General features: G+C 42.5%; 2 protein-coding genes and 1 long non-coding RNA gene across 22 annotated transcripts in view; all 3 read left to right on the forward strand.

The window, feature by feature from the left end:
- The first annotated feature begins 217 nt into the window (after nucleotides 1–217).
- LOC127010113 (trithorax group protein osa-like) lies at nucleotides 218–11,282 on the forward strand. Of its 4 annotated transcripts, none has more exons than XM_050883946.1 (11): nucleotides 221–382; nucleotides 3,184–3,246; nucleotides 4,614–4,736; nucleotides 5,021–5,142; nucleotides 5,852–6,043; nucleotides 6,507–6,841; nucleotides 7,133–7,388; nucleotides 7,629–7,861; nucleotides 8,002–8,223; nucleotides 8,567–9,048; nucleotides 9,340–11,282. In XM_050883946.1, exons 1-11 carry the CDS (start codon nucleotides 275–277, stop codon nucleotides 10,246–10,248), a joined length of 3,045 nt encoding a protein of 1,014 aa, XP_050739903.1. In that variant the 5' UTR covers nucleotides 221–274; the 3' UTR covers nucleotides 10,249–11,282. The 4 variants fall into 4 exon arrangements, with proteins under 4 accessions (XP_050739905.1, XP_050739906.1, XP_050739903.1 ...); XM_050883947.1 differs by having other exon boundaries at nucleotides 5,030–5,142; XM_050883948.1 differs by lacking the exon at nucleotides 3,184–3,246 and having other exon boundaries at nucleotides 218–382.
- Nucleotides 11,283–13,708: 2,426 nt separating this feature from the next.
- The window catches only part of LOC127010117 (uncharacterized), a 48,310-nt gene continuing 34,571 nt past the window's right edge, over nucleotides 13,709–27,447 (forward strand). Inside the window, exons 1-3 of one of the 2 annotated variants that reach the window (XR_007762932.1) lie at nucleotides 13,709–13,828; nucleotides 15,542–15,602; nucleotides 18,311–18,340. This is a non-coding gene — a long non-coding RNA (uncharacterized LOC127010117). Of the gene's footprint in view, nucleotides 13,829–15,541; nucleotides 15,603–18,310; nucleotides 18,341–27,447 lie in introns of those variants that run through there. The other variant, XR_007762931.1, reaches the window with a different exon arrangement.
- The window catches only part of LOC127010114 (uncharacterized), a 32,950-nt gene continuing 24,116 nt past the window's right edge, over nucleotides 18,614–27,447 (forward strand). For 4 of the 16 annotated variants that reach the window (XR_007762917.1, XR_007762915.1, XR_007762919.1 and 1 more), the window contains exons 1-3: nucleotides 18,620–19,170; nucleotides 19,415–19,547; nucleotides 19,992–20,432. Coding sequence is in view for 1 of the 16 variants with exons in the window: in XM_050883950.1 (XP_050739907.1) it covers nucleotides 18,750–18,752; nucleotides 19,113–19,170; nucleotides 19,415–19,547; nucleotides 19,992–20,432 (635 nt within the window). In the remaining 15 variants the exon portion in view is untranslated. Of the gene's footprint in view, nucleotides 19,171–19,414; nucleotides 19,548–19,991; nucleotides 20,433–20,536; nucleotides 20,873–27,447 lie in introns of those variants that run through there. The other 12 variants (XR_007762920.1, XR_007762913.1, XR_007762922.1 and 9 more) reach the window with 9 other exon arrangements.

The raw sequence follows: 27,447 nt of genomic DNA on the forward strand, positions 1-27,447 counted from the left end.
TCTAAGCCTTTTTGCGGCCTGTGGTTCATATCACATAATAATTAGAGCCGTAAATGATAAATAAGTCCCCGGCTCTAAAAATATAGCATCCATTGTATCACCCATATGACTCTTCCTGTCCCTTCCGAGCTGTACCGCACATGTTTCTAAGCCTTTTTACGCCCTGTGGTTCATATGAGATAAAAGCAACAGCCGTAAATGACCAATAAATCCCTGGTTCTAAAAATAGCCAGCTGGAACCAACGCCCCAGTCTCAACAAAGGGGAGAGCCAACATGGCGGACCGGAGGAGGAGACGCAAGCCGCTGGGCCCCGACGAGGACTCGGAGGGCGGCTCGGACGCGTCGGAGGAGGAGCAGAATGGTGTCCGCAAGGCACAGGCGGTGGGTGCAGGGACGGCGCACGGGGCGGGGCATGAGGCGGCAGGGACGGGGCACGGGGCGGGGTCACCTCGGGGCAACGTGACGATTTATGGGAATTATTTTCCATACATATTATTTTGCTTATACTTGGCACCGCGGGCCTGGCACTGTGCCTTATGGGGTCAGCAGAGGCCCACGGGGCATTGGGCGGCGGGGACGGGACGGCGGGGACGGAGCACGGGGCGGGGTCACCTCGGGGCAACGTGATGATTCATGGTAATTATTCTATTTTCACATTATTTTATTTCCATGTGGCACCGCGAGCCTGGCACTGTGCTTTGGGAGTGCCACGGCAAGGACACTTACAGGGGCATGTGGCACTGGCTTCTTTACTTACTTGAATAACTTACTGTCCCAAAAAGTGAATGTGTCAAAATTGCCTCGTAACTTCATAAATACTAATAAGATGTTTAAATAAGAACAGCATAAATATCTGTGAGTGCCGGCAGGTCACAGCGATAGGGTTTAAGGGTCAAGGGTGCCATTGCCATCAAGGGTGCCTCAATTATGAATTTTCTAACATGGGGGTCATAGATATTTTTGGAAGAGTTAATGTTATGGCTGTATCTCTCTTTTTAAATGTATCAATCTCCCATCATGACCATTTTCCAAAGCCACAGAGAAGATTAACCGGGATTTCGTGCATGATTTTCCTGTTCTCGGCGCAGAATTCGGGTAAAACTATCACCTGCATCACTCTGAATCTTTCTTTTTGGTAAATCTTAAGAATAGCGGCTCCTAGCGGGTGCACATTTAGGGCACGGTGTGGTGGTAATTACAACATTTCTTGCACACGCGACGGGGTTTTGACAAGCGGACAGGCGTGTTTATGTCACAAGGGGTGTATTTTTCCACAGGCTCTTCCCTTTCTTCACCCCGGAGCTCGCAGTCTCATCGTCCATCAACTTAGAAGAAATCGTGAGGCCATCGTGGAAAAATACACCCCTTGTGACATTAACACGCCTGTCCGCTTGTCAAAACCCTGTCATACGTGCTAGAAATATTGTAATTACCACCATACCGTGGCCTAATTGCGTACCCGCTAGGAGCCGCTATTCTTATGATTTACCTCTCTTTTTAAATGTATCAGGCTTCCATTATGACCATTTCCCAAACCCATAGAGAAGATTAACCAGGTTTTCGTGCATGATTTTCCTATTCTTGCCGCAGAGGTCAGGTAAAACTATCATGAGCATCATTCTGTATCTCTATCTCTCTTTTTAACTGTATCAGGCTCCCATTATGTCCATTTCCCAAGGCCACAGAGAAGATTAACCAGGTTTTCGTGCATGATTTTCCTATTCTTGCCACAGAGGTCAGGTAAAACTATCACGAGCATCATTCTGTATCTCTATCTCTCTTTTTAACTGTATCAGGCTCCCATTATGTCCATTTCCCAAGGCCACAGAGAAGATTAACCAGGTTTTCGTGCGTGATTTTCCCGGTCTTGGCTCAGAGGTCTTGTAAAATCTGTCACTGGGATGACAAAACAGTCCATGAAGATTCCAGTAACTTCTGTGTGAGGCTTTTCAAACAGGTGATCTGAGGTGCCGATAGATTTAAGAATATAGACTTTTGTTCCTGTCATTTCTCTTAGTGTGGGAGAGCTTGGAACACTGCTGTCTCTATCTTTAATAAATTGCAGTGTTCCGATATTGGTAGTTAAAATTTCTTCCTATTCTTATTTTTATTATTATTAATATTCTATGTCATGGATTTGTAACTTGACCCAAATATAACAGGAAGAGTCAGCCAGTCAGTTGGTCATCACAGTTGCCTACTCGATAAGTTCTTAATTATACTGTCAATAAAACCACTTTCTATTACACACACACACACACACACACACACACTCCATTAAAAGAGAAATCTATGCAGGAAGGAAATTAGTCTCAGAATCATATTATTATTATTATTATTATTATTATTATTATTATTATTATTATTATTATTATTATTATTATTATTATTATTATTACTACTACTACTACTACTACTACTACTACTACTACTACTACTACTACTACTACTACCACCACCACTGTATTTTCCTGCTTCAAGAGAGAGAGAGGGAGAGAGAGAGGGGGGGGTATGGAGGTAAAAACTGGCTTATATAATGAGGTCAAGGTAGTGTGTGTGTGTGTGTACTTCTTCTCCTGCTTTACTCTCCATTCATTCCCTTCCCTCCCTTCCACCCCTTCCTTCCCCTCCTTTCCCTTCCCTTCCTTCCCTTCCCTTCCCTTCCCTTCCCTTCCTTCCTTCCTTCCTTCCTTCCTTCCTTCCTTCCTTCTTTTCCTCATTAATCTAACATAGGAATAGTAGTAGTAGTAGTAGTAGTAGTAGTAGTAGTAGTAGTAGTAGTGGTAATAGTAGTAGTAGTGACCAGAGAGAGAGAGAGAGAGAGAGACTAGTGAAAGTTGATGAGGCAGTGTTGCCAATTCTCACTTCCATTTCATTTATTTATTTATTTATTTATTTTATTTTGCTTTATTTCATTAGTGAGAGAGAGTGAGAGAATGGTGATGAAAAGGAGGAATGGAGGAGGTGGTGGTGATGAAAACATGACATCTAAGAGTTGTGGTGGTGGTGGTGGTGGTGGGTGGCCCTGACTGGTGGTGGTGTTGAAAGTGTCAGTGGTGCTGTGAGTGAGAGCCAGGCAGTGGTGTTAGGCGTGGTGTTGCAGCAGGAGCCAGTGTACATGTGTGGTGGTGTTGTTCTGGTGTTGACTATTGGAGTTGAAGATGGTGGTGGCGGTGTTGCAGGCGGTGTCTCAGCCCCTCCAGCAGACAGCAGTAAGCCCAGCAGACCTGCCGCTCAGCCCACAGGTCAGCAGAGAGAGAGAGAGAGAGAAAGAGAGAAAGAGAAAGAGAGAGAGAGAGAGAGAGAGAGAGAGAGAGAGAGAGAGAGAGAGAGAGAGAGAGAGAGAGAGAGAGAGAGAGAGAGAGAGAGAGAGAGAGAGAGAGAGAGAGAGAGAGAGAGAGAGAGAGAGAGAGAGAGAGAGAGAGAGAGAGAGAGAGAGAGAGAGAGAGAGAGAGAGAGAGAGAGAGAGAGAGAGAGAGAGAGAGAGAGAGAGAGAGAGAAAAGGAAATAGAATAGATAACATGAATGGATAGATTGATAGATAGAGTAGGGGATAGGAAGAAGGAGGTGGAAAGATAAGAAAAGAAGGAATAGAGAGAGAGAGAGAGAGAGAGAGAGAGAGAGATTTTCAAGGTTAGCAGATCAGGTCTTGTCACATTGAGCCAGAAAATCAACCCAAGTTTCTCTATTTTCTCCTTTTTTATTATTTTTCACATTCATGGCAAGTCTGTTTCCTGGGCCTGGGAGAAAGTGAGAGAGAGAGAGAGAGAGAGAGAGAGAGAGATTGATTAATTGACTCACTAACTGACTTTCACTACTAATTGGTCTAACATTAAAAGAATATTATTATTATTATTATTATAATTATAATTATTATTATTACTACTACTACTACTACTACTACTACTACTACTACTACTACTACTACTACTACTACTACAGTCTAACATTAAATGAACATTATTATTATTATTATTATTATTATTATTATTATTATTATTATTATTATTATTTTTATTATTATTATTATTATTATTCCTACTACTACTACTACTACTACTACTACTACTACTACTACTACTACTATTACTACTACTATTGTTCTTCTTCTTCTTCTTCTTCTTCTTCTTCTTCTTTGCTCTTATTAGGTTGGAGGAGGAGGAGAGAAAAAATAAATAAAATTAAATGAAATAGAAATAGAGTAAAGGAGGAAGAAGAGGAGGAGGAGGTGGGTAGCCTTGTAGTATGTGCCAACCTTGATATTGGGAAGGGGAGGAGGAGGAGGGAGGGAGGTTAAATGAGTGGAGCAACTTTCTCTCTCTCTCTCTCTCTCTCTCTCTCTCTCTCTCTCTCTCTCTCTCTCTCTCTCTCTCTCTTGTTTTTTCTTTATATCTTTTTCTATCTCCTTTCTTCTCCTTCTCCTCCTCCTCCTCCTCCTCCTCCTCCTCCTTCTTCTTTTCCTTCCTTTCCTCATTTCTCTTATCATTATTTTCTCCTTATTCCTCTCTTTTGATTCTTCCTCCTCCTCCTCCTCCACCTCCTCCTCCTCTTCTTCCTCTGCCTCCTCTTCCTCCTCCTCCTCCTAACGAGTCTTCTTCTTCTTCCTCTCCAGGGCAGCGAAGGAGGTGAGAGCGAGTACGAGAGTGCCGATGAGGAGGAGCTGGTGGAGGAGGAAGAGGAGGAGGAGGAAGAGGAAGACATTATCATCAACACAGATGGAGTGAATGATGACAAGGTGGGTGTTGTTGTTGTTGTTGTTGTTCCACTACTACTACTACTACTACTACTACTATTGACTCTATGAATGAAATAAGTTGTTAAATAAAATAAATAAGTATATAATCATTGCTCTCTCTCTCTCTCTCTCTCTCTCTCTCTCTCTCTCTCTCTCTCTCTCTCTCTCTCTCCATTCCCTTCCCTTCTCTCCTTCCTTTCTATACATTTCCTCTTTTACATGCGTTTCTCCTTTCTTCCTCTCCTCCTCCTCCTCCTCCTCCTCCTCCTCTTCTTCCCCCGTAGGACAAGCAGCTGGATGATGACGAGGACCGCAAGAACCCTCAGTACATCCCCAAGAAGGGCACTTTTTACGAGCACGATGACAGGACGGCCGCAGCGGGGGAGGAGGAGGAGGTGAAGGAGGCGTGAGTATTGCCTGGGGGAAGGGAAGGGAATTGAAAGAGAGGAAGAAGAAAAAGGAAGGGAAGGAAGGAGAGAGAGAGAGAGAGAGAGAGAGAGAGAGAATTCATGGAGAGAGAAAGAGAGGAAGGGAGGGAGAGAGAGGGAAAGGAAGAGGAGAGAGAGAATAGGGAATTGTGTGTGTGTGTGTGTCTGTGTGTAATTCACCTCTTGGTCTGTTGTGAGTCTCTCCCGAGACAGCCTGCTGTTACCCTACGGAAGAGCACAGAGCTCGTAGTACCGATCTTTGGGTAGAACTGAGACCACTCACACACAACACACCACGACAACGAGGTCACAGTCCTTGCCTTACGTCGCATACCTACTCACTGCTAGGTGAATAGAGGCTACACGTGAAAGAAGATAAACTCAACTTATCTTCACCTGGTCGGGGAATCGAACCCCAGTCCTTCTGATTGTGAGGCAGACGCTCTATCCACTGAGCTACCGGGCCATGTGTGTGTGTTTTCTCAGCTATTCGTTCTTTCTTTCTATCTATCTGTGTGTGTGTGTGTGTGTGTGTGTGTGTGTGTGTGTGTAATTTAGGTTAGGTTAAGTTAGATTAGTTACATAATGAAACCACAATACTGACTCCACTCCCTCACACCCTAACCTAACTTAACTTAACCCCCCCCCCCCCCTAACTTAACTTACCCCCTCCCCCCCTCTCCCCAGGCCAGAGGAGCCCACCCCCAAAAAGGAGGTAGCCAAGAAGAAGGTCTGGAAGGAGGACGACCGCTGGAACCACGACCGCTTTAACGAGTTCGACCAGTCCCCCAAGAGCCGTGAGGAGCTCATCGCGGTCTACGGGTACGACATACGCAACGAAGAGGGGCCGCCCAGGGCACGCAGGAGGAGGCGATATGGGTGAGGACATGCGCTCTCTCTTTTTTGCTTTCGATTATTATTATTTTTATTATTTATTTTTTTCGTATTTAATTTATTTGTTTTCTATTTCCTCATTTTTTCTTGTTTTGTACTCTCTCTCTCTCTCTCTCTCTCTCTCTCTCTCTCTCTCTCTCTCTCTCTCTCTCTCTCTCTCTCTCTCTCTCTCTCTCTCTCTCTCTCTCTCTCTCTCTCTCTCTCTCTCTCTCTCTCTCTCTCTCTCTCTCTCTCTCTCTCTCTCTCTCTCTCTCTCTCTCTCTCACCATTATAATAATTAGATTTTGTTTCATTATTCCATATTAATGTATTGTTATTATTATTATTATTATTATTATTATTATTATTATTATCATTATTTATTTATTTATTCACCTACCACCCCATACTTAACCTAACCTTCCGCACCCTATACCTAACTTAACCTAACCTGCCGCACCCCACACAGCCGCGGGCCAAACAAATACACACGCAACTGGGAGGACCTCGACGCCTATGCCAAGCCAACACGCGGGGGGCCGGGCGGCACGCCTCGGGGTGGTGGAAGGGGCGGCCCGCGCTCCCTTGCTGGAAGCCGCAGGACCCTAGACAGTGAGGAAGAGTTCCCTGCCCTCAGCCCCGCCCATGGACAGCCTCGGCCACCCCATAAGGAGAGCTTGGAAAATTTCTCCCCTCGCTCCGATCTTCCCGAACATCAACAACATCAACAACAACAACAACAACAACAACAACAACAGCAGCAGCAGCAGCAGAGTAGGCCTATTGTTGATGCCCCACAGAGAGGTGAGTGTGGTCAGTCAGTCAGTCAGTTTGGGAGTGTGCAAGTTCATAGGTTAATCAGTCAGCCAGTCAGTCAGTCAGCCAGTGTAGTAGATTATTAGTCAGTAAGTCAAGTCAGTCAGTCAGTCAATCAGTCAATTTCCAAGGTTATTAGCCAGTCAGTTATTCAGTCAATTAGTCAGTCAATTCATCAGGTATTAAGCTATCCAGTCAACCACTTAATCAGTCAGTTTCCAAGGTCCTTAGCCAGTCAGTCAGTCAGAATGGTGATGACAAATTGGTGATACATTCCAGGCGACAGCAGTGGTGGTGGTGGTGGTGATGTACCCTCCCCCAAAACACCTCAGCAGCAGCAGCACCATCAACACCAGCCCTCACCACCTCAGAAACACCACCAACAGCAGCACCTCCACTCACCTCCGCCCCAGTTCCCACCCCGCAAGAGCCCTGGAATGAGCCCCGACCAGCCGCCCCGGGACAGCCATGCGGGGTGGGGTGGGAAGGGCCAGCAGGGAAGGGTTCGAGGGAGGACAAATCGCAATGCCCCAAGGTAATAATAATAATAATAATAATAATAATGATAATAATAGTAGTCATAATGATTTGAGTTAAGGAGAGAGTGGTTTGCTCTCTCTCTCTCTCTCTCTCTCTCTCTCTCTCTCTCTCTCTCCGCTTTTTCTTCTTCCTTTCTTCCTCTTTCATATTTATTTTCTTTTTAAACTTCCTCTTTTTCTTTTTCTGCTTTTCCCCCTTCTCCTCCTCCTCATTTTTTTCCTCTCCTTTCCGGCAGAAACATCCGCCCCGTAACAGTTGAAGGATTTCCTGGGAACAGCTGGAAAACAGGAGGAGGAGGAGGAGGAGGCGGGTGCTATCAGCCGCGTCAGCCAGCCCCAGGCCCTCAGCAATTTCAGCAGCGTCATCCATATCAGCAGCAGCACTCAGCAGGGAGGGAGATGGAGGAGGTGGCTGTCGACATGAAGGGGATGACCATTTCCCCGCAGCAGAACAGGGAGCAGAAGAATAGTGAGTGTGTGTGTGTGTGTGTGTCTGTGTCTGTGTGTGTGTGTGTGTGTGTGTGTGTGTGTGTGTGTGTTTTGACTCATTTATAACATACGTGGTTAGTGGTATTGTATCTTCATGTCCCTTTGTTTCTATCTGTCCAGGCGGTGTCAGTCAAGACAGCCGCCGTAGCAACAAGCCGCCCCGCCAGCAGGACCCGGCAATGGTGATGGGGTGGCACGGGCGGGGCGGGGCTCCACCTGGCGGGGACGGGGCATCATCTCGTCCCAAACGTTACTCCTCGCAGCGACAGAGGTCCATCCCAGAGCAGCCGGTGCCCCCGTACCCACCTCAGCACGGGTACATGGATGCCCCCGTGGACGCAGGTGAGTGACACAGGGCCTCGGGGGGGGACAGAACTTGTCAGCGACAGGACTCAGAACCTTAGTACCTATAACACACACAACCTCAGTACCCACAACTCACAAAACTTTACAGCAAGAAACACATAACCTTGCTGGGTGTGTTATAGGGTGATGTGGGGCCATGCTGAGTGTTGGTGTGTTGTGTTGCAGGGTATCAGGGTGGTGTAAGTCCCTGCTGGTGTGTTTCAGTGTGTTATCATGCCATGCTGAGTGTTGGTGTGTTGTGTTTCAGGGTATCAGGGTGGTGTAAGTCCCTGCTGGTGTGTTATCATGCCATGCTGAGTGTTGGTGTGTTGTGTTTCAGGCTACCCGGCCGGCGTTGGTGACGGCAGCGGTGGTGGCATTGTTACGTCCAGCGGCCACAGCGTCACAGTGCCGCACACACAGCTGCCACTGGCGGGGGGCGGCCCTCACTCCTTCGTGCCCCCGGCCTTCACCACCTCACCCCCCACCTACCCCCCGGAGCCCTTCCTTGGCCGCCCCCCAGCGCCTCGCATGTTCCCGCCCGTCACTCAGGCGCCGCACCTCTTCGGCCCTCCCGTGCCCCCCCCAGTGCCTGTGCCGCCCGTGCCGGGGCCACCTCCCGTGGCAGGGCCACCCCCCGTGGCCCCGCTTGGTGCCCCCCCTGTAGGTGCCCCGGCTGTGCCCGGACCCCCTGTCACCGGGCCGCCCTTCCTGCCCCCGGAGAACATGATCAACTTTGCGGCACACCCCGGCACCCTGCCTCCCACCGCACCTCACCCGCCACAGTTCCCGCCCTTCCAGGGATACACGCCAGGCCCTGTGGTGAGTCTCAGCACACTGACACACTCTGCTCACAAACATACATAGACACACACACACACACACACCCTTACACAGATGCCTTGCCAGAGAATGTAAATTAAGCCTCTTGGATTTGTCTCAGTGTGAAGAAGTACAAATCTGTCTTGTATTTATCTATATGTATCTTGCTATATGCCCAGGCAGCTGAACTCTATTACATGACACCACACTTATAGACGAACACTGGATAAACTATATGTACCCACAATTCTCACACCCTTAATCTCACTTCTCTCTCCCTCCCTCACACAGTCCCAGCCCGGTGAGATCTACAGCAACGGCGTGACTTATTACAACACCGAGAGTCAGCAGCACCTGCCGCGCGTCAACCCACCGCTACAGAAACGCCCCAAGGCTGCCATACCCATCGTGCCCCCGCCGGAAAGGGAACGGCGGAGGCGGGAGGCGGAGGACCAGGCCGGCGGACAGAGCGGCGGCTCTGGGGAGGGTGAAGAAGGCGGAGAAGTGGAAGAAATGGGTGGAGAAGGAGAAGGAGGAGGAGAGTACGAGATTGAGGAGTCGACAAGTGAAACGGAGAGTGCGCAGAACTCCCCTGAACCACCTCAGCAGCAACAACAACAACAACAACAACAACAACAACAACAGCAACCAGAGCAACCACAATTACCACCACAAGAGCTGTCACAAGAACCACAAGAATCTCCTCCTCAATCACAGCAACCACAATTACCACCCCAAGAACTGTCACAAGAACCAGAACTGTCACAAGAGCAACCGCAGCCACCAACACCACAACCAGAACCACCGGTAACCGAGAACACACAACCACAGACACAGCCACCACCACAACCAGAACCGACACCACCACCACCACCACCAGTAACCGAGAACACACAACCACAGACGCACAACCAAGATCTGATTCCCACACAACCAAAACAGGAAGAAATAGAGACAGAGACAGAGACAGAGAGATTAGTTCAGAAGGAAGAGAAGGAGGAGGAGAAGAAGGAGGAGGAGGAGGGTAAGGAAGAGGTGGGCGGAAGTAGTAATAGTGGCAGCAATATTGGCAGTAGTGGTAGCTCTGAGATAGTGCCGGCACCCCCTCAGGACACTAGCTCTGAGGGCCAGGGTAGTGCCGAGGGTAGTAGTGCCGTGCCCCAGACTGAGTGCCAGGCAGCAGAAGTGGCAGCGTCTTAATGATTGGCACTTAGCTAACAGATTAATACACACACACACACACACACACACACACATACACACACACACACACAGACATGCACACATACATACACACTACCTTATATATTTCTTACAAGGATGCTCTCTTTCCACACACACACACACACACACACACACACACACACACACAGTTACACATGCGCACGCACACACACAAATGCACTTATATTTAATTTTTTGTGTGTTTGTCAAATTTATATGCACATCTCCAGTTAGCTCAATAGATACATTAATAAACAGATAGATAGATAGATAGCTCTCACTTTCTACCCCTAAAAATAACATCAATTCTTACATCAACAACTACTCCCTCATAACATGCTCTGTGGCACAGTGGATAGCGTGTCTACCCACAAATCCACCAGCCAGGGTTCGAATCCCAGCTTGAGCAAATGGTGTGTGTGCCAGCCACCCTCCCTTAGGACTGGGGAAATAAATGCTCATCTGGGGTCACCTGAGGTCACATGGGGAAGGCAAACTGGGTACTGGGTCCAGGGGTAATGGGTTCCAACACTATATACTCTATCTTTGGAATCTCCTCTTTTCCTTTTTTTTTAATTTCTCTTTTCTTTCTGCATTTAATATCTCTCTCTCTCTCTCTCTCTCTCTCTCTCTCTCTCTCGTATCTTTACTTTCCTCTCCCATTCAAGGCAGCAGATATAGATAGACAGATAGATAGATAGACAGACAATGCTAACTGGAGTGGTGCCATATTCAAATTACATCAAACACACCCCAAATTATTATTATTATTATTATTATTATTATTATTATTATTATTATTATTATTATTTGGACTCTTTATATAAATGCCTTCACTAGTTTATTTCCGTTCTGTGTTAAAAATTCATGTTGTATTTTGTATGACGGCTTTGATCATGATGGTAGTTGCGGAATAATTAATATCTTACTATTATTATTATTAACTATGAGGTAACTATGACGATGATGATGTTCAAGACGCAGGCTGGTAACAAGGATCATGTTTGTATGCCACTGTGTATCACTGACCCTGGGGAGAGAGAGAGAGAGAGAGAGAGAGAGAGGAAGCAGAGTGTATTGGAGGAGAGAGAGAGAGAGGAAGCAGAGTGTATTGGAGGAGAGAGAGAGAGAGAGAGAGAGAGAGAGGAAACAGAGTGTATTGGAGGAAAGAAAAGCTGAGAGCGGATGAAAGGGAGAGAGAAAATATAGGCAAAAAGGAAGGAAAATGAAAACAAAACAAAAAGAAAAGGAAGGAATCCATCTCTACCTTCTACACCTTCCAAGATCAATTTATTATGTGTTTCAAAGAGTTATATTCCACATTATTCCTTCCTTCCTCTTCATCCAGTCCTACATCAATTTATTATGTGCTTCAAAGAGTTATAAATGACAGTTTTCTCCTTCCTTCCTCTCCACACATTTCTTAATCAATTTATTATGTGCTTCAAAGAGTTATAAATGGAGGAGGAAAGAAGGAGGAATAAAGGGAGGAGGAGGGAAAAACGAAGAAACAGAGGAAGAAGGGAAACAAGAAAATGTGAAAGAAAGGAGGAATAAGCATAGAGTGAAAAATGATCAGGGAAGTACAGAGATAAAGAAGGGAAAAAGAAGAGGAGGAAAGAAGGAGGAATAAAGGGAGGAGGAAGGAAAAACGAAGAAACAGAGGAAGAAGGGAAACAAGAAAATGCGAAAGAAAGGAGGAATAAGCATAGAGTGAAAAATAATCAGGGAAGTACAGAGATAAAGAAGGGAAGAAGAGGAGGAGGAAAGAAAGAGGAATAAAGGGAGGAGGAGGGAAAAACGAAGAAACAGAGGAAGAAGGGAAACAAGAAAATGCGAAAGAAAGGAGGAATAAGCATTGAGTAAAAAATGATCAGGGAAGTACAAAGATAAAGAAGGGAAGAAGAGGAGGAGGAAAGAAGGAGGAATAAAGGGAGGAGGAGGGAAAAACGAATAAACAGAGGCAGATTAAGGGAAACAAGAAAATGCGAAAGAAAGGAGGAAGAAGCATAGAGTGAAAAATTATCAGGGAAGTACAGAGATAAAGAAGGGAAGAAGAGGAGGAGGAAAGAAAGAGGGATGAAGGGAGGAGGAAGGAAAAACGAAGAAACAGAGGAAGAAGGGAAACAAGAAAATGCGAAAGAAAGGAGGAAGAAGCATAGAGTGAAAAATTATCAGGGAAGTACAAAGATAAAGAAGGGAAGAAGAGGAGGAGGAAAGAAAGAGGGATGAAGGGAGGGGGAAGGAAAAACGAAGAAACAGAGGAAGAAGGGAAACAAGAAAATGCGAAAGAAAGGAGGAAGAAGCATAGAGTGAAAAATGACCAGGGAAGTACAGAAATAAAGAAGGGAAGAAGAGGAGGAGGAAAAAAAGGAGGAATAAAGGGAGGAGGAGGGAAAAACGAAGAAACAGAGGCAGATTAAGGGAAACAAGAAAATGCGAAAGAAAGGAGGAATAAGCATAGAGTACAAAATGATCAGGGAAGTACAGAGATAAAGAAGAGAAGAAGAAGAGGAGGAAAGAAGGAGGAATAAAGGGAGGAGGAGGGAAAAACGAAGAAACAAAGGAAGAAGGGAAACAAGAAAATGCGAAAGAAAGGAGGAATAAGCATAGAGTACAAAATGATCAGGGAAGTACAGAGATAAAGAAGAGAAGAAGAAGAGGAGGAAAGAAGGAGGAATAAAGGGAGGAGGAGGGAAAAACGGAGAAACAGAGGCAGAAGGGAAACAAGAAAATGCGAAAGAAAGGAGGAAGAAGCATAGAGTAAAAAATGACCAGGGAAGTACAGAGATATAGAAGGGTAGAAGAGAGAATGAAATAAAGATAAAATAATAACCATAGTGAAAAATGACGACGCCAGGGCGATTGGCACCCCTGTCTGTGGGTCAAAAACAGGTCAAGCATAGTGAAAAACAGGTCAAAATAGAGCCAGATTTTGTATCTTAAGCCAAAGTGAAGTTATTTAGGCCTAACGCATGAGAAAAGAGCCTAAATTTTGCGTTTTAAGGCCTAGAAGAAGTTGATTTGGCAACCTGCACATGGCCGGTTGGTTCTTGTTTGGCGGGTTTTTATATTTTCAAAGTGTTTTTATCTTTTACGGTCATTACTTTTATCATCATATATTTAGATTAATTTATTTATAACTCATTCCCGTCTGAGATTATTTATAAAGTATTTGCAAGAACAATCATGGCGCGCGGCGTTGTCAAATGGCCGCGGTCCGCATGTCATATTTCACGATTTCTCATCCAAAAACTATTCCCCACGCCCCAGTAACAACATTTATTTATAGACAGCTTTAGGATCATTAATTATCGATGGGTTTGGGATATAATTATGGGTCAAAAGGAGGGTATGAAGCAAAAATTATGGCACCACTGTGAAAAAGGAGGGAAGCCAGGCGGAGAAGCTTGCCGGCCCGCCATTTTCCTTTCAGTCCCGGGGCGACTTCCATCAGAGGAGGACGTGCGTTCAGTCGCTCTTCTTGATTTCGCCTAAACACCCCCTACAGCCCCTTCCCCCCCGGTTATCATGGCTGCAATAGAACATAATTAAGGTAAGCTAAAATATAGAAGGGTGAAAGTGCTTGCAATACGGTTTTAAGGGAAATTAGTTTGGGTTACGAGGGGGGACTTAAATATTTCCGCCATTTTTTTAACTCATATTTTTAGTGGTAATTTATCATTTTTAGTGGTAATTTATGGTTCAGTTTAATATTGTAAAGGCCAATATATACGGTTTTAAGGGTAAGTATTTTTTGGTTACGAGGGGAGACAATTTTTTTTTTTTTAATTCACCTGTTGTATTTTAGCGGTAGATTATAGTGTATAGCTTATTTAATATTCTCGAAAGGTTAAATTAACTGTTTGTCAGTCTTCTAGTTATTCATTTATCGCTTATTCCCTCATTCATTTTTACTATTACGTTATTTTATTGTGGAGATGCAGTTTTAAGGTAAGGTTCAATGTGTTTTAATTCCCCACGGCGGTAAATATATTGGTCTTATTATTATTATATTTAAACTAATCTCCCGGGAAGCCATATGGTGAAATATAACCCTTAATTAAGACGGGAGTGCAAAAGGGCCATAATATATCTGGCTTGGGCGGGATGTCATCAGCGTCCCTATATTGTGTTCTGATTGGCTGCCTTAGTGTCATATTGCCCGCTGATTGGCTGCCCGGCTGTGACTTGGCGCGAAGCACTAAACAGCTGATCCCTTCCCTCTCACGCCATGCCCACGCTTACACACTCGTTTTTCTTGCTTTTACGAGTTTTCCAGAGCCATTTGCGGTGTTTCTTGATGCAGTACAGTGTTACAAGGTATTACTGTGTTACTGGGTGAAGGGATAGAGCGGTGGAGTGCAGTGTTGCGTTGTATTGCGCCCGTGTGCAGAGAGGACTCATGGCTACACTGAAACACTCGTTTTTCTTGCTTTTACGAGTTTGCTAGAGCCATTTGCGGTGTTTCTTGATGCAATACAGTGTTTCAAGGTATTACTGTGATACTGGGTGAAGGGATAGAGCCGTGGAGTGCTGTGTTGAGGTGACCGGCGTGAAGGCTCTGCTGGGGCCATGTGCAGTGTTTTTGAGGATAATACAGTGTTGCAAGGAATTATAGTGTTACTTGAGATACAATAGAGCTATGTTACGGTGCTGTGATGGGCTGTGTTGATGTGACGGCGGTGTGGCTTGGCAGTGACGACCGTGTGCAGTGTTACGCAGTGCCAGAGAGTGCCACACGTTATTATCTGCTTACGTGAGAAACTATATATATGTTACGGTGCTGTGTGAAGTGACCGGCTGTGAGGCTTGGCAGTGACGGACGTGTGCAGTGTTACGCAGTGCCAGAGAGTGCCAAACGTTATCGGCTTACGTGAGAAACTATATATCTGTTACGGTGCTGTGTGAAGTGACCGGCTGTGAGGCTTGGCAGTGACGGACGTGTGTTCAGTGTTACGCAGTGCCAGAGAGTGCCAAACGTTATCTGCTTGAGTGACAAACTAATCAGCTGTGTTACGATGCTCTGATGGTGTGCTATGTTGCGTCTATAGGTGTTAATGTGACGGGTGTGTAGTGTTACGCAGGGCCACACGTTCATCTGCTTATGTGACAACCTATATATAGCTGTTACGGTGCTGTGTTGCGTCTACAGGTGTTGATGTGACGGGCGTGGAGGCGTGTGACGTGTGTTGAGACGTTAATTGATATTTCGTTAGTGCCTGCCAAACACCTGCGTCTAACTCTTCTGTTTCTTCTTCCTCCACAGGTGTCGGGCACCCGGCACGTGAACTAAGATGGAGTATTGCTTCAGGGCGGCTCGCTAAATGGTAAGTGTGTGTTGACCTGCTGTTGTATTATGAAGCCTAGGCCTGCAAGTCTGGGGGGGGCTGCAGCTCTTAGTTTTATTTATTTATTTTTTATTTTATTTACCTATTTATTTATTTTACTTTTATATTTGTTTATTTTTATTTATTTGGTGTTGGAGGGTCACGCATCGTCGATCTAGCACAGTTTTTATGCTATTAACACTTGTTTCGTAATTTCCTTTCATAATGAACAAATATTTCTTCAAACCTTATTTATTTATTTATTTTTTTTTTTTTTAAGCCTTAAGTTTATTATGGATAGGAAAATAAGCACTGTTTGTGTATTGATGTTTTAATTTATTATGAAAAGGACTATAATTTACTACAGTTTTGAGCAACTGCTACCATACCGTTAATATATTTCCTACCATACCACTAATACATTTCCTACTGTACCACTAATACATTTCCTGCCATACCACTAATACATTTCCTACTATACCACTAATACATTTCCTACCATACCACTAATATTTCCTACTATACCACTAATACATTTCCTGCCATACCACTAATACATTTCCTACTATACCACTAATACATTTCCTACCATACCACTAATACATTACCTACTATACCACTAATACATTCCCTACCATACCACTAATATACATTCCCTACTCTATATACCACTAAAACATTTCCTACTATACCACTATTACATTCCCTACCATACCACTAATACATTCCCTACTATACCACTAATACATTTCCTACCATATCACTAATACATTTCCTACCATACCACTAATACATTCCCTACTATACCACTAATACATTTCCTACCATATCACTAATACATTTCCTACTATACCACTAATACATTTCCTACCATACCACTAATACATTTCCTACCATATCACTAATACATTTCCTACTATACCACTAATACATTTCCTACCATACCACTAATACATTTCCTACTATACCACTAATACATTCCCTACCATACCACTAATATACATTCCCTACTCTATATACCACTAAAACATTTCCTACTATACTACTATTACATTCCCTACCATACCACTAATACATTCCCTACTATACCACTAATACATTTCCTACCATACCACTAATACATTTCCTACCATACCACTAATACATTCCCTACTATACCACTAATACATTCCCTACTATACCACTAATACTTTTCCTATCATATCACTAATACATTTCCTACTATACCACTAATACTTTTCCTTCCATACCACTAATACATTTCCTACCATACCACTAATACATTCCCTACTATACCACTAATACATTCCCTACTATACCACTAATACATTTCCTATCATACCACAAATACATTTCCTACTATACCACTAATACTTTTCCTATCATATCACTAATACATTTCCTACTATACCACTAATACTTTTCCTTCCATACCACTAATACATTTCCTACCATATCACTAATACTTTTCCTACCATGCCACTAATACTTTTCCTACCATACCACTAATACATTTCCTACTATACCACTAATACTTTTCCTACCATACCACTAATACATTCCCTACTATACCACTAATACATTCCCTACTATACCACTAATACATTTCCTACTATACCACTAATACATTTCCTACTATACCACTAATACATTTTCTACTGTACCACTAATACTTTTCCTACCATACCACTAATACATTTCCTACTATACCACTAATACATTTTCTACTGTACCACTAATACTTTTCCTACCATACCACTAATACATTTCCTACTATATATACCACTAATACATTCCCTACTATACCACTAATACATTTCATACTATACCATTAATACATTCCCTACTATACCACTAATACATTTCATACTATACCATTAATACATTCCCTACTATACCACTAATACATTTCATACTATACCATTAATACATTCCCTACCATACCACTAATACATTTTATACTATACCATTAATACATTTCCTACCATACCACTAATACATTTCCTGCTATACCGCTAATACATTTCAGTAACATCTTCCATACATGCAGTGGTATTACATTACAACAAAGTGTGACTCGATTCATTACTCACTACAGTTTGATACTTTAGGATATATGTAGTACTTGGAAATGTGGATTGAATCTTGCAGCTAACCTTCATGTGTATATATAATTTCTTGAATTTAAAGGCTTCTTTTATTTATTTTATTTGTATTTTTTCCATTTTCTGTACAAGGCTTTCCTTAGTGGTCTTTTTTGGGGTGACATTCACTTTCTTCTTTTCTTTATCCTTTTTTCGTCTTTATTTATTTTTTACAGCATAGGGCAACTGAAAGAAAGTGATGAAATTTTTTTTAATCACTGCACCTGTAAAAGAGAAAAGTAAAGAGTGGTCAAGAAAGGTCAATTTCAGGTGCAGAAGTGTCGATGCACTTCTTGATAGAGGTCAAGTTTTAGGCAGGAGGCAAAGGTTTTCATCATTAATATTTAAACTGGGTGTTCTGTTCAAGTTGATATTCAATAAAATATAGAAATGTAAAGTCTTGGTGGCATTAAATTTAATTTGAATCCACTTAGGTCTAATTACACCCCACCTCGATCAATGTGACTGGACCATAGGCTCTTTGTGGTCTGAATATCTATGTAAATGATGCTTTTGGCAGAGTTGGTTGCCTGGTATTGGTGTGACACTACCTTCCCTCCTCAGGTGCTGTGTGTTGCTGCCCTCCACAGCACCATGGCCCTGAAAATCACGGCAGGGAACCAGGAACAGGAGCTCAGCATCACTAAGTTAAGTACCTCACCATGACACTCTCATCTTTGTCTTCCTTTCAAAACTTTTTACTTCCCTCTGAACCCCACCTTCTACTCAACCTCCCCATGGTTGTGAGTGAAGCACGCCTGCTGGTGCTGTCCCTGTCCGTCGGTAGGAAGGTGAATCGTCATACTGTCCCGACGTCGTAACACCCGCACGGGGTGAAGGGACTCATGTAAGGCAGCGGCGCCCTAAGGGGAGGGCTGCGCCGACACCTCCACAGTCGTCTTTGGCGTCTGATGGCTGGCTAGGGTGGTCTGACTCGCTGTCTGGGTTGTTTGTCACACGCCGGATTGGGAACTGGATCTCCAGAGGTGCACATGTCACAGAGATGGTAGTAGAAGTACGAGAGATGAGTGATGGTGTGGCTGTACATGTCCTTTCTTAAGCCCTGTTCACATTGTGCTGACATCGACTTTTATGCCCCCCTCTCCTACGATTTGCGACACTTTCACATCAAAATTTCACTCCCAAGACCTCATGTACCCCAAGTCGCTGGGTTCTCGTGGCCCGGAGTCTGCACAGTGTGACCGGGACTTTATCTTGCCCTACGACTGTCATATAATATTGAGTATATCTCCCTTTGTGTTGTAGGACGTTGACTAATTTTTATTTTTTTATTTCCCCCTCCCCCTCTTTTTTTTTCTTTTTTTTTCCCCCCTCCCATTATCGACTTTCCTGTGAGGTCACCAAGACAGCGGCCGGCCAGGGACGAGAACCACAAGAGGTGGAGGAGAATGAGGAAGAGGAAGGTGAGGTCAATCTCTTATTCATTTTTTATTCACTTATATTTTTAGGTGAGGATAATCTCTCTCTCTCCCGTTCAAGGTGCAGAGGTCATCTCAAACTATCACCAGCATCATAAAACAGTCCATGAAAAGCCCCACGAGAGGCTTTTCAAACAGGCAAACTGAGGCGACAATACTTGGAAAAACACAAGCATTATTATCTAGAAATTGTCAACTTTTATCCGACTGACAATGGACTTTCTTTCAGGGCGGTGGAGAGGCGGAAGAAGAGTGGAGGAGGAGGCTGTGTGGAGAGGTGGTGTGCTGGATGGAGACTTGACAACGGTATCTGGTGTGCTGGATGAAGACTTGACAATGGTATCTTCACACGCCTGGCAGAGGTATAGCGACTGATTGCTTTCGTTGTGTTCAAAGCTGCTTCACTAGATAGGATTATGGGAGAGAAGGGAAGGAAAGAGAGGAATGAGAAGGGAAAGAAAGGAATTAGAAGGGTAGGAAAGGAAAGAGAAGGGGAAAGGAAGGAATTAGGAGAGTAGGGAAAGAAAGGAATTAGAAGGGTAGGAGAGGAAAGAGAAGGGGAAAGGAAGGAATTAGGAGAGTAGGGAAAGAAAGGAATTAGAAGGGTAGGAGAGGAAAGAGAAGGGGAAAGGGAAGGAATTAGGAGAGTAGGGAAGTAAACGGAAAGAGAAGGGATAGGAAGGAAAGGAAAGAAGGGATAGGAAGGGAAGGAAAGAAAATAAGAAATAGAATAGAAAGTAAGAAATAAGTAAGGAAAAAAGAAAGGAAAATTAGGAAACCGACCACTAACCTCCTATTTCTTCCAGGACGACCAAGAAAAGAAGAAGAAGAAGAGAAGAAAGAAGACAAGAGAAGAAGGCTATCACACATACAGGAATCGCAGCATCAAGAGGAAAGATTCAGGTTATATATAAATTTAAAATGCAAGAAATATTTCACAGTGTAATGTACCGGGTTATATTTTTACATGCATGTATGTACTATGTGATATGTTTACGCATTTACGAAGGCGATATATTTAAACGTAACATCCCGGGTTATATATTTGTAAGTGTATGTACTACGCGATATATTTTAAGCGTAAGGTACTGGGTTATATCTGTAAGTGTATGTACGAAGCGATATATTTTAAGCGTAAGGTACTGGGTTATATCTGTAAGTGTATGTACGAAGCGATATATTTTAAGCGTAAGGTACTGGGTTATATCTGTAAGTGTATGTACGAAGCGATATATTTTAAGGGTAAGGTACTGGGTTATATCTAAGTGTATGTACGAAGCGATATATTTTAAGCGTAAGGTACTGGGTTATATCTAAGTGTATGTATGAAGCGATATATTTTAAGCGTAAGGTACTGGGTTATATCTGTAAGTGTATGTACGAAGCGATATATTTACGAATATTCTAAGCGTAATGTTTTGAGTTGAATATTCGTAAGAGTGTGTACTAATCTATATATTTCCGTATCTACCATTGGGATATATTTTAAGTGTGTGCTATGGGAAAATACGTATGGCTATTGACAATATCTGCATGGGAAAATATTTAAGTGTATGTGTTAAGGTATATATTTACGTATCTACCGAGGGATAATATTTAAGGGTATGGACGAAGCGATATATTTACATAAAAGGATATATTTTAAGCATAAGGTATTGGGTTATATTTCTACGTATGTGTACTATGCTATATATATAACAACATCTATGGCTTCTGCATGGCAAATCTAACATCCTCTTCAACTATCCACATTAACCCTTTTGCTGCTGCTATATTAACAACAACTATGGTTTCTGCATGACAATTTTGCTGCTTCGACTATTTACAATTTCCTCGGATTTGAGTATTGAAACAAACAATTATATATGGTTTCTGCATGACAATTTTGCTGCTTCGGCTATTTACAATTTCCACGGATTTGAGTATTGAAACAAACAATTATATATGGTTTCTGCATGACAATTTTTGCTGCTTCGGCTATTCACAATTTCCATGGATTTGAGTATTGTAACAAACAATTATATATGGTTTCTGCATGATAATTTTTGCTGCTACTCGCTCATCCGTTTCCGCTTCCTCTATCGCAATAACCCGCAATGCTGCTCCGGCTATTGCTACGCATGTACTGCCCAGAACTTTAATCCACCCCAACTTCAGTGTCTCCATTAAAGAGAAGCATAGACCAGGCAAGAGTCGTAGGAACTGGCACGAGCTATAAATAAAATTCGCTTGCGTTTATGCCCCATGTACTGTGGCAATGACCCAAACGATGAATATTCTGATCAATTATGGCAGAATTAGGCCAAACAAGAGTCATGCATCATGGCAGACGCGCTGTAAATAAAATCCACTTGCGTTGTTGCTCCTTGGGCTGCAGCAATGACCCGAACAATTAATTTCCTGACCAAGGATAAGAGGATTAGGCCTACAGGGGACACCTCTTGAAAAAAACGCACCATGACTTTTACCTCAAATCAAGGTGGTGTGGAAATAAAGTCAACACACGAATGCACACACAGTACCATACACCCCGTTATGCAGTGTCTCACCCATACAGGGACACACACATATGCGGTTGAGAGGGCTGATCCTCGACGATGTATGGTTGAATGTCCGCAGTACAGGTTGTACATAATGATTTCTGTACACATGTACGTAACAGGAAAAATGGTTGATTGGAATGCCTTCGTCCATTTCCAGAGGGCCAATTATTGATGACGTAAGGTTGTGTGTCTGCAGTAAGGGCTACACGTAATGATTTCCATACACAAGCAATTATACGTAACAGGAAGACGAAGAATAAGATGTTTGTTTAAGGTCAAAAGGGCTGATTCTTGATGATGTATATGTCTAATGCATTCTCCCATACACTCCATGCTTGCAGGAAGGGTTACACATAATGATTTCTATACACAAACTAATATACATAATAGGAAAGTGAAGAATAAGGTTTGTATTAGGTCAAAAGGGCTGATTCTCGACAATGTATGTCTGTATTACATTCTTCCATACACTCCATGCTTGCAAGAAGGGTTATACGTAAGTTCATCTATACACAAGGAATTATAAGTAACAGGAAAATAAAGAATGAGGTGTTTGTATAAGGTCGAAAGGGCTGATTCTCAACGATGTATGTCTATTGCATTCTTCCATAAACTCCATGCTTGCAGGAAGGGTTATCGTAAGTTCATCTATACAAGGAATTAGAATTAACAGGAAAATAAAGAATGAGGTGTTTGTATAAGGTAGAAATGCCCGATTCTCGTTGATGTACGTCTGTATTGTATTATTTCATACACTCTATGCTTGCAGGAAGGGTTATACTTAATGATTGCACAAGCATTTATATGTAAGAGGAAAATTAAGAATGAGGTGTTTGTATAAGGTCGAAAGGGCTGATTCTCGACGCTGTATGTCTGTATTGCATTCTCCTATACACTCCATGCCTGCAGGAAGGGTTATATGTAAGTTCATCTATACACAAGGAATTATAGGTAACAGGAAAATAAAGAATGAGGTGTTTGTATAAGGTAGAAATGCCCGATTCTTGTTGATGTATGTCTGTATTGCATTATTTTATACACTCAATGCTTGCAGGAAGGGTTATACTTAATGATTGCACAAGCATTTATACTTAACAGGAAAATTAAGAATTTATTATGTGTTTCAAAGAGTTATATTCTACATTATTCCTTCCTTCCTCTTCATCCAGTCCTACATCAATTTATTATGTGCTTCAAAGAGTTATAAATGACAGTTTTCAACTTCCTTCCTCTCCACACATTTCTTAATCAATTTATTATGTGCTTCAAGGAGTTATAAATGACAGTTTTCTCCTTCCTTCCTCTCCACACACTTCTTAATCAATTTATTATGTGCTTCAAGGAGTTATAAATGACAGTTTTCTCCTTCCTTCCTCTCCACACATTTCTTAATCAATTTATTATGTGCTTCAAAGAGTTATAAATGACAGTTTTCTCCTTCCTTCCTCTCCACACATTTCTTAATCAATTTATTATGTGCTTCAAAGAGTTATAAATGACAGTTTTCTCCTTCCTTCCTCTCCACACATTTCTTAATCAATTTATTATGTGCTTCAAAGAGTTATATTCTACATTATTCCTTCCTTCCTCTCCACACATTTCTTAATCAATTTATTATGTGCTTCAAAGAGTTATATTCTACATTATTCCTTCCTTCCTCTCCACACATTTCTTAATCAATTTATTATGTGCTTCAAGGAGTTATAAATGACAGTTTTCTCCTTCCTTCCTCTCCACACATTTCTTAATCAATTTATTATGTGCTTCAAAGAGTTATAAATGACAGTTTTCTCCTTCCTTCCTCTCCACACATTTCTTAATCAATTTATTATGTGCTTCAAGGAGTTATAAATGACAGTTTTCTCCTTCCTTCCTCTCCACACATTTCTTAATCAATTTATTATGTGCTTCAAAGAAATAAATGCCACAGTTATTAATTCCTTTCCACACCTTCTTAAATCAGTTTATTATGTGTTTCAAAGAGTTACATTCCACATTGTTCCTTCCTTCCTCTCCACCCATTTCTAGATCAATTTATTATGTGTTTCAAAGAGTTACATTCCCCATTGTTCCTTCCTTCCTCTCCACCCATTTCTAGATCAATTTATTATGTGTTTTAAAGTTAAATGACTACTATTTCCTCCTTCCCTTTCATGGTTAAACTCCCCAATTCTTTCCCTTCCCAGGCAGTTATTTCCCACTCAAATTATTTCCCTTCCTAATTATTTCCTTTCGCTGGTTAAGTGCCCTGGTATTTTCCTTCCTTTAAGTCAATGTATTATGTGTTTCAGAGTTAATTGTCAGTTATTTCCCAGCTATTTTTCTTCACAATCATTTCCACTCCTAATTATTTCCCTTCTATGGTTAAGTGCCCCAATTATTTCCCTACCTAGTTATTTTCCTTCCCAGTTATTTCCCTTCCCAGTTATTTCCCTTGTCATTTATTTCCCAGTTATTTCCCTTCCCAGTTATTTCCCTTTCCAGTTATTTCCCTTTCCAGTTATTTCCCTTCCCAGTTATTTCCCTTGTCAGTTATTTCCCTTCCCAATCATTTCCCTTGTCAGAAAAACGCAGAAACAGAAGCAGAAGTGAAACAAGAAAATGCGAAAGAAAGGAGGAATAAGCATAGAGTGAAAAATGATCAGGGAAGTACAGAGATAAAGAAGGGAAGAAGAAGAGGAGGAATAAAGGGAGGAGGAGGGAAAAACGAAGAAACAAAGGAAGAAGGGAAACAAGAAAATGCGAAAGAAAGGAGGAATAAGCATAGAGTGAAAAATGATCAGGGAAGTACAGAGATAAAGAAGGGAAGAAGAAGAGGAGGAATAAAGGGAGGAGGAGGGAAAAACGAAGAAACAAAGGAAGAAGGGAAACAAGAAAATGCGAAAGAAAGGAGGAATAAGCATAGAGTGAAAAATGATCAGGGAAGTACAAAGATAAAGAAGGGAAGAAGAAGAGGAGGAAAGATGGAGGAATAAAGGGAGGAGGAGGGAAAAACGAATTAAGAAACAGAGGCAGAAGGGAAACAAGAAAATGCGAAAGAAAGGAGGAAGAAGCATGAGTGAAAAATGATCAGGGAAGTACAGAGATAAAGAAGGGAAGAAGAGGAGGAGAGAAAGAGGGATAAAGGGAGGAGGAAGGAAAAGCGAAGAAACAGAGGAAGAAAGGAAACAAGAAAATGCGAAAGAAAGGAGGAAGAAGCATAGAGTACAAAATGATCAGGGAAGTACAGAGATAAAGAAGGGAAGAAGAGGAGGAGGAAAGAAGGAGGAATAAAAGGAGGAGGAGGGAAAAACGCAGAAACAAAGGAAGAAGGGAAACAAGAAAATGCGAAAGAAAGGAGGAAGAAGCATAGAGTACAAAATGATCAGGGAAGTACAGAGATAAAGAAGGGAAGAAGAGGAGGAGGAAAGAAGGAGGAATAAAGGGAGGAGGAGGGAAAAACGGAGAAACAGAGGCAGAAGGGAAACAAGAAAATGCGAAAGAAAGGAGGAAGAAGCATAGAGTAAAAAATGACCAGGGAAGTACAGAGATAAAGAAGGGTAGAAGAGAGAATGAAATAAAGATAAAATAATAACCATAGTGAAAAATGACGACGCCAGGGCGATTGGCACCCCTGTCTGTGGGTCAAAAACAGGTCAAGCATAGTGAAAAACAGGTCAAAATTGAGCCAGATTTTGTATCTTAAGCCAAAGTGAAGTTATTTAGGCCTAACGCATGAGAAAAGAGCCTAAATTTTGCGTTTTAAGGCCTAGAAGAAGTTGATTTGGCAACCTGCACATGGCCGGTTGGTTCTTGTTTGGCGGGTTTTTATATTTTCAAAGTGTTTTTATCTTTTACGGTCATTACTTTTATCATCATATATTTAGATTAATTTATTTATAACTCATTCCCGTCTGAGATTATTTATAAAGTATTTGCAAGAACAATCATGGCGCGCGGCGTTGTCAAATGGCCGCGGTCCGCATGTCATATTTCACGATTTCTCATCCAAAAACTATTCCCCACGCCCCAGTAACAACATTTATTTATAGATAGCTTCAGGATCATTAATTATCGATGGGTTTGGGATATAATTATAGGTCAGAAGGAGGGTATGAAGCAAAAATTATGGCACCACTGTGAAAAAGGAAGCTAGGCGGAGAAGCTTGCCGGCCCCATTTTCTTTCAGTCCCGGGGCGACTTCCATCAGAGGAGGACGTGCGTTCAGTCGCTCTTCTTGATTTCGCCTAAACACCCCCTACAGCCCCTTCCCCCCCGGTTATCATGGCTGCAATAGAACATAATTAAGGTAAGCTAAAATATAGAAGGGTGAAAGTGCTTGCAATACGGTTTTAAGGGAAATTAGTTTGGGTTACGAGGGGGGACTTAAATATTTCCGCCATTTTTTTAACTCCTATTTTTAGTGGTAATTTATCATTTTTAGTGGTAATTTATGGTTCAGTTTAATATTGTAAAGGCCAATATATACGGTTTTAAGGGTAAGTATTTTTTGGTTACGAGGGGAGAAATTTTTCCGCCAATTTTTTTTTTAATTCACTTGTTGTATATTAGCGGTAGATTACAGTGTATAGCTTATTTAATACTCGAAAGGTTAAATTAACTGTATGTCAGTCTTCTAGTAATTCATTTATCGCTTATTCCCTCATTCATTTCTACTATTACGTTATTTTATTGTGGAGATGCAGTTTTAAGGTAAGGTTCAATGTGTTTTAATTCCCCACGGCGGTAAATATATTGGTCTTATTATTATTATATTTAAACTAATCTCCCGGGAAGCCATATGGTGAAATATAACCCTTAATTAAGACGGGAGTGCAAAAGGGCCATAATATATCTGGCTTGGGCGGGATGTCATCAGCGTCCCTATATTGTGTTCTGATTGGCTGCCTCAGTGTCATATTGCCCGCTGATTGGCTGCCCGGCTGTGACTTGGCGCGAAGCACTAAACAGCTGATCCCTTCCCTCTCACGCCATGCCCACGCTTACACACTCGTTTTTCTTGCTTTTACGAGTTTTCCAGAGCCATTTGCGGTGTTTCTTGATGCAGTACAGTGTTACAAGGTATTACTGTGTTACTGGGTGAAGGGATAGAGCGGTGGAGTGCAGTGTTGCGTTGTATTGCGCCCGTGTGCAGAGAGGACTCATGGCTACACTGAAACACTCGTTTTTCTTGCTTTTACGAGTTTGCTAGAGCCATTTGCGGTGTTTCTTGATGCAATACAGTGTTTCAAGGTATTACTGTGATACTGGGTGAAGGGATAGAGCCGTGGAGTGCTGTGTTACGGTGTATTGCGCCCGTGTGCAGAGGGGACTCATGGGTACACTTACACACTCGGTTTTCTTGCTTTTACGAATTTTCCAGAGCCATTTGCGGTGTTTCGTGATGCAATACAGTGTTACAAGGTACTACTGTGTTACTGGGTGAAGGGATAGAGCCGTGGAGTGCTGTGTTGCGGTGACCGGCGTGAAGGCTTTGCTGGGGCCATGTGCAGTGTTTTTGAGGATAATACAGTGTTGCAAGGAATTATAGTGTTACTTGAGATACAATAGAGCTATGTTACGGTGCTGTGATGGGCTGTGTTGATGTGACGGCGGTGTGGCTTGGCAGTGACGACCGTGTGCAGTGTTACGCAGTGCCAGAGAGTGCCACACGTTATTATCTGCTTACGTGAGAAACTATATATATGTTACGGTGCTGTGTGAAGTGACCGGCTGTGAG

The sequence above is a fragment of the Eriocheir sinensis genome, chromosome 42 (genome assembly GCF_024679095.1).
Source record: "Eriocheir sinensis breed Jianghai 21 chromosome 42, ASM2467909v1, whole genome shotgun sequence".
NCBI classification, from domain to species: Eukaryota; Metazoa; Arthropoda; class Malacostraca; order Decapoda; family Varunidae; genus Eriocheir; species Eriocheir sinensis.

Bases quoted from the DNA above. Each gene is read 5' to 3' on its own strand.
- LOC127010113 (XM_050883946.1), top strand. From the start codon at position 275: ATGGCGGACCGGAGGAGGAGACGCAAGCCGCTGGGCCCCGACGAGGAC. The intron at 383-3,183 runs GTGGGTGCAGGG...GCGGTGTTGCAG, and splicing joins GTGTCCGCAAGGCACAGGCG to GCGGTGTCTCAGCCCCTCCA. The intron at 6,842-7,132 runs GTGAGTGTGGTC...GATACATTCCAG, and splicing joins TGTTGATGCCCCACAGAGAG to GCGACAGCAGTGGTGGTGGT.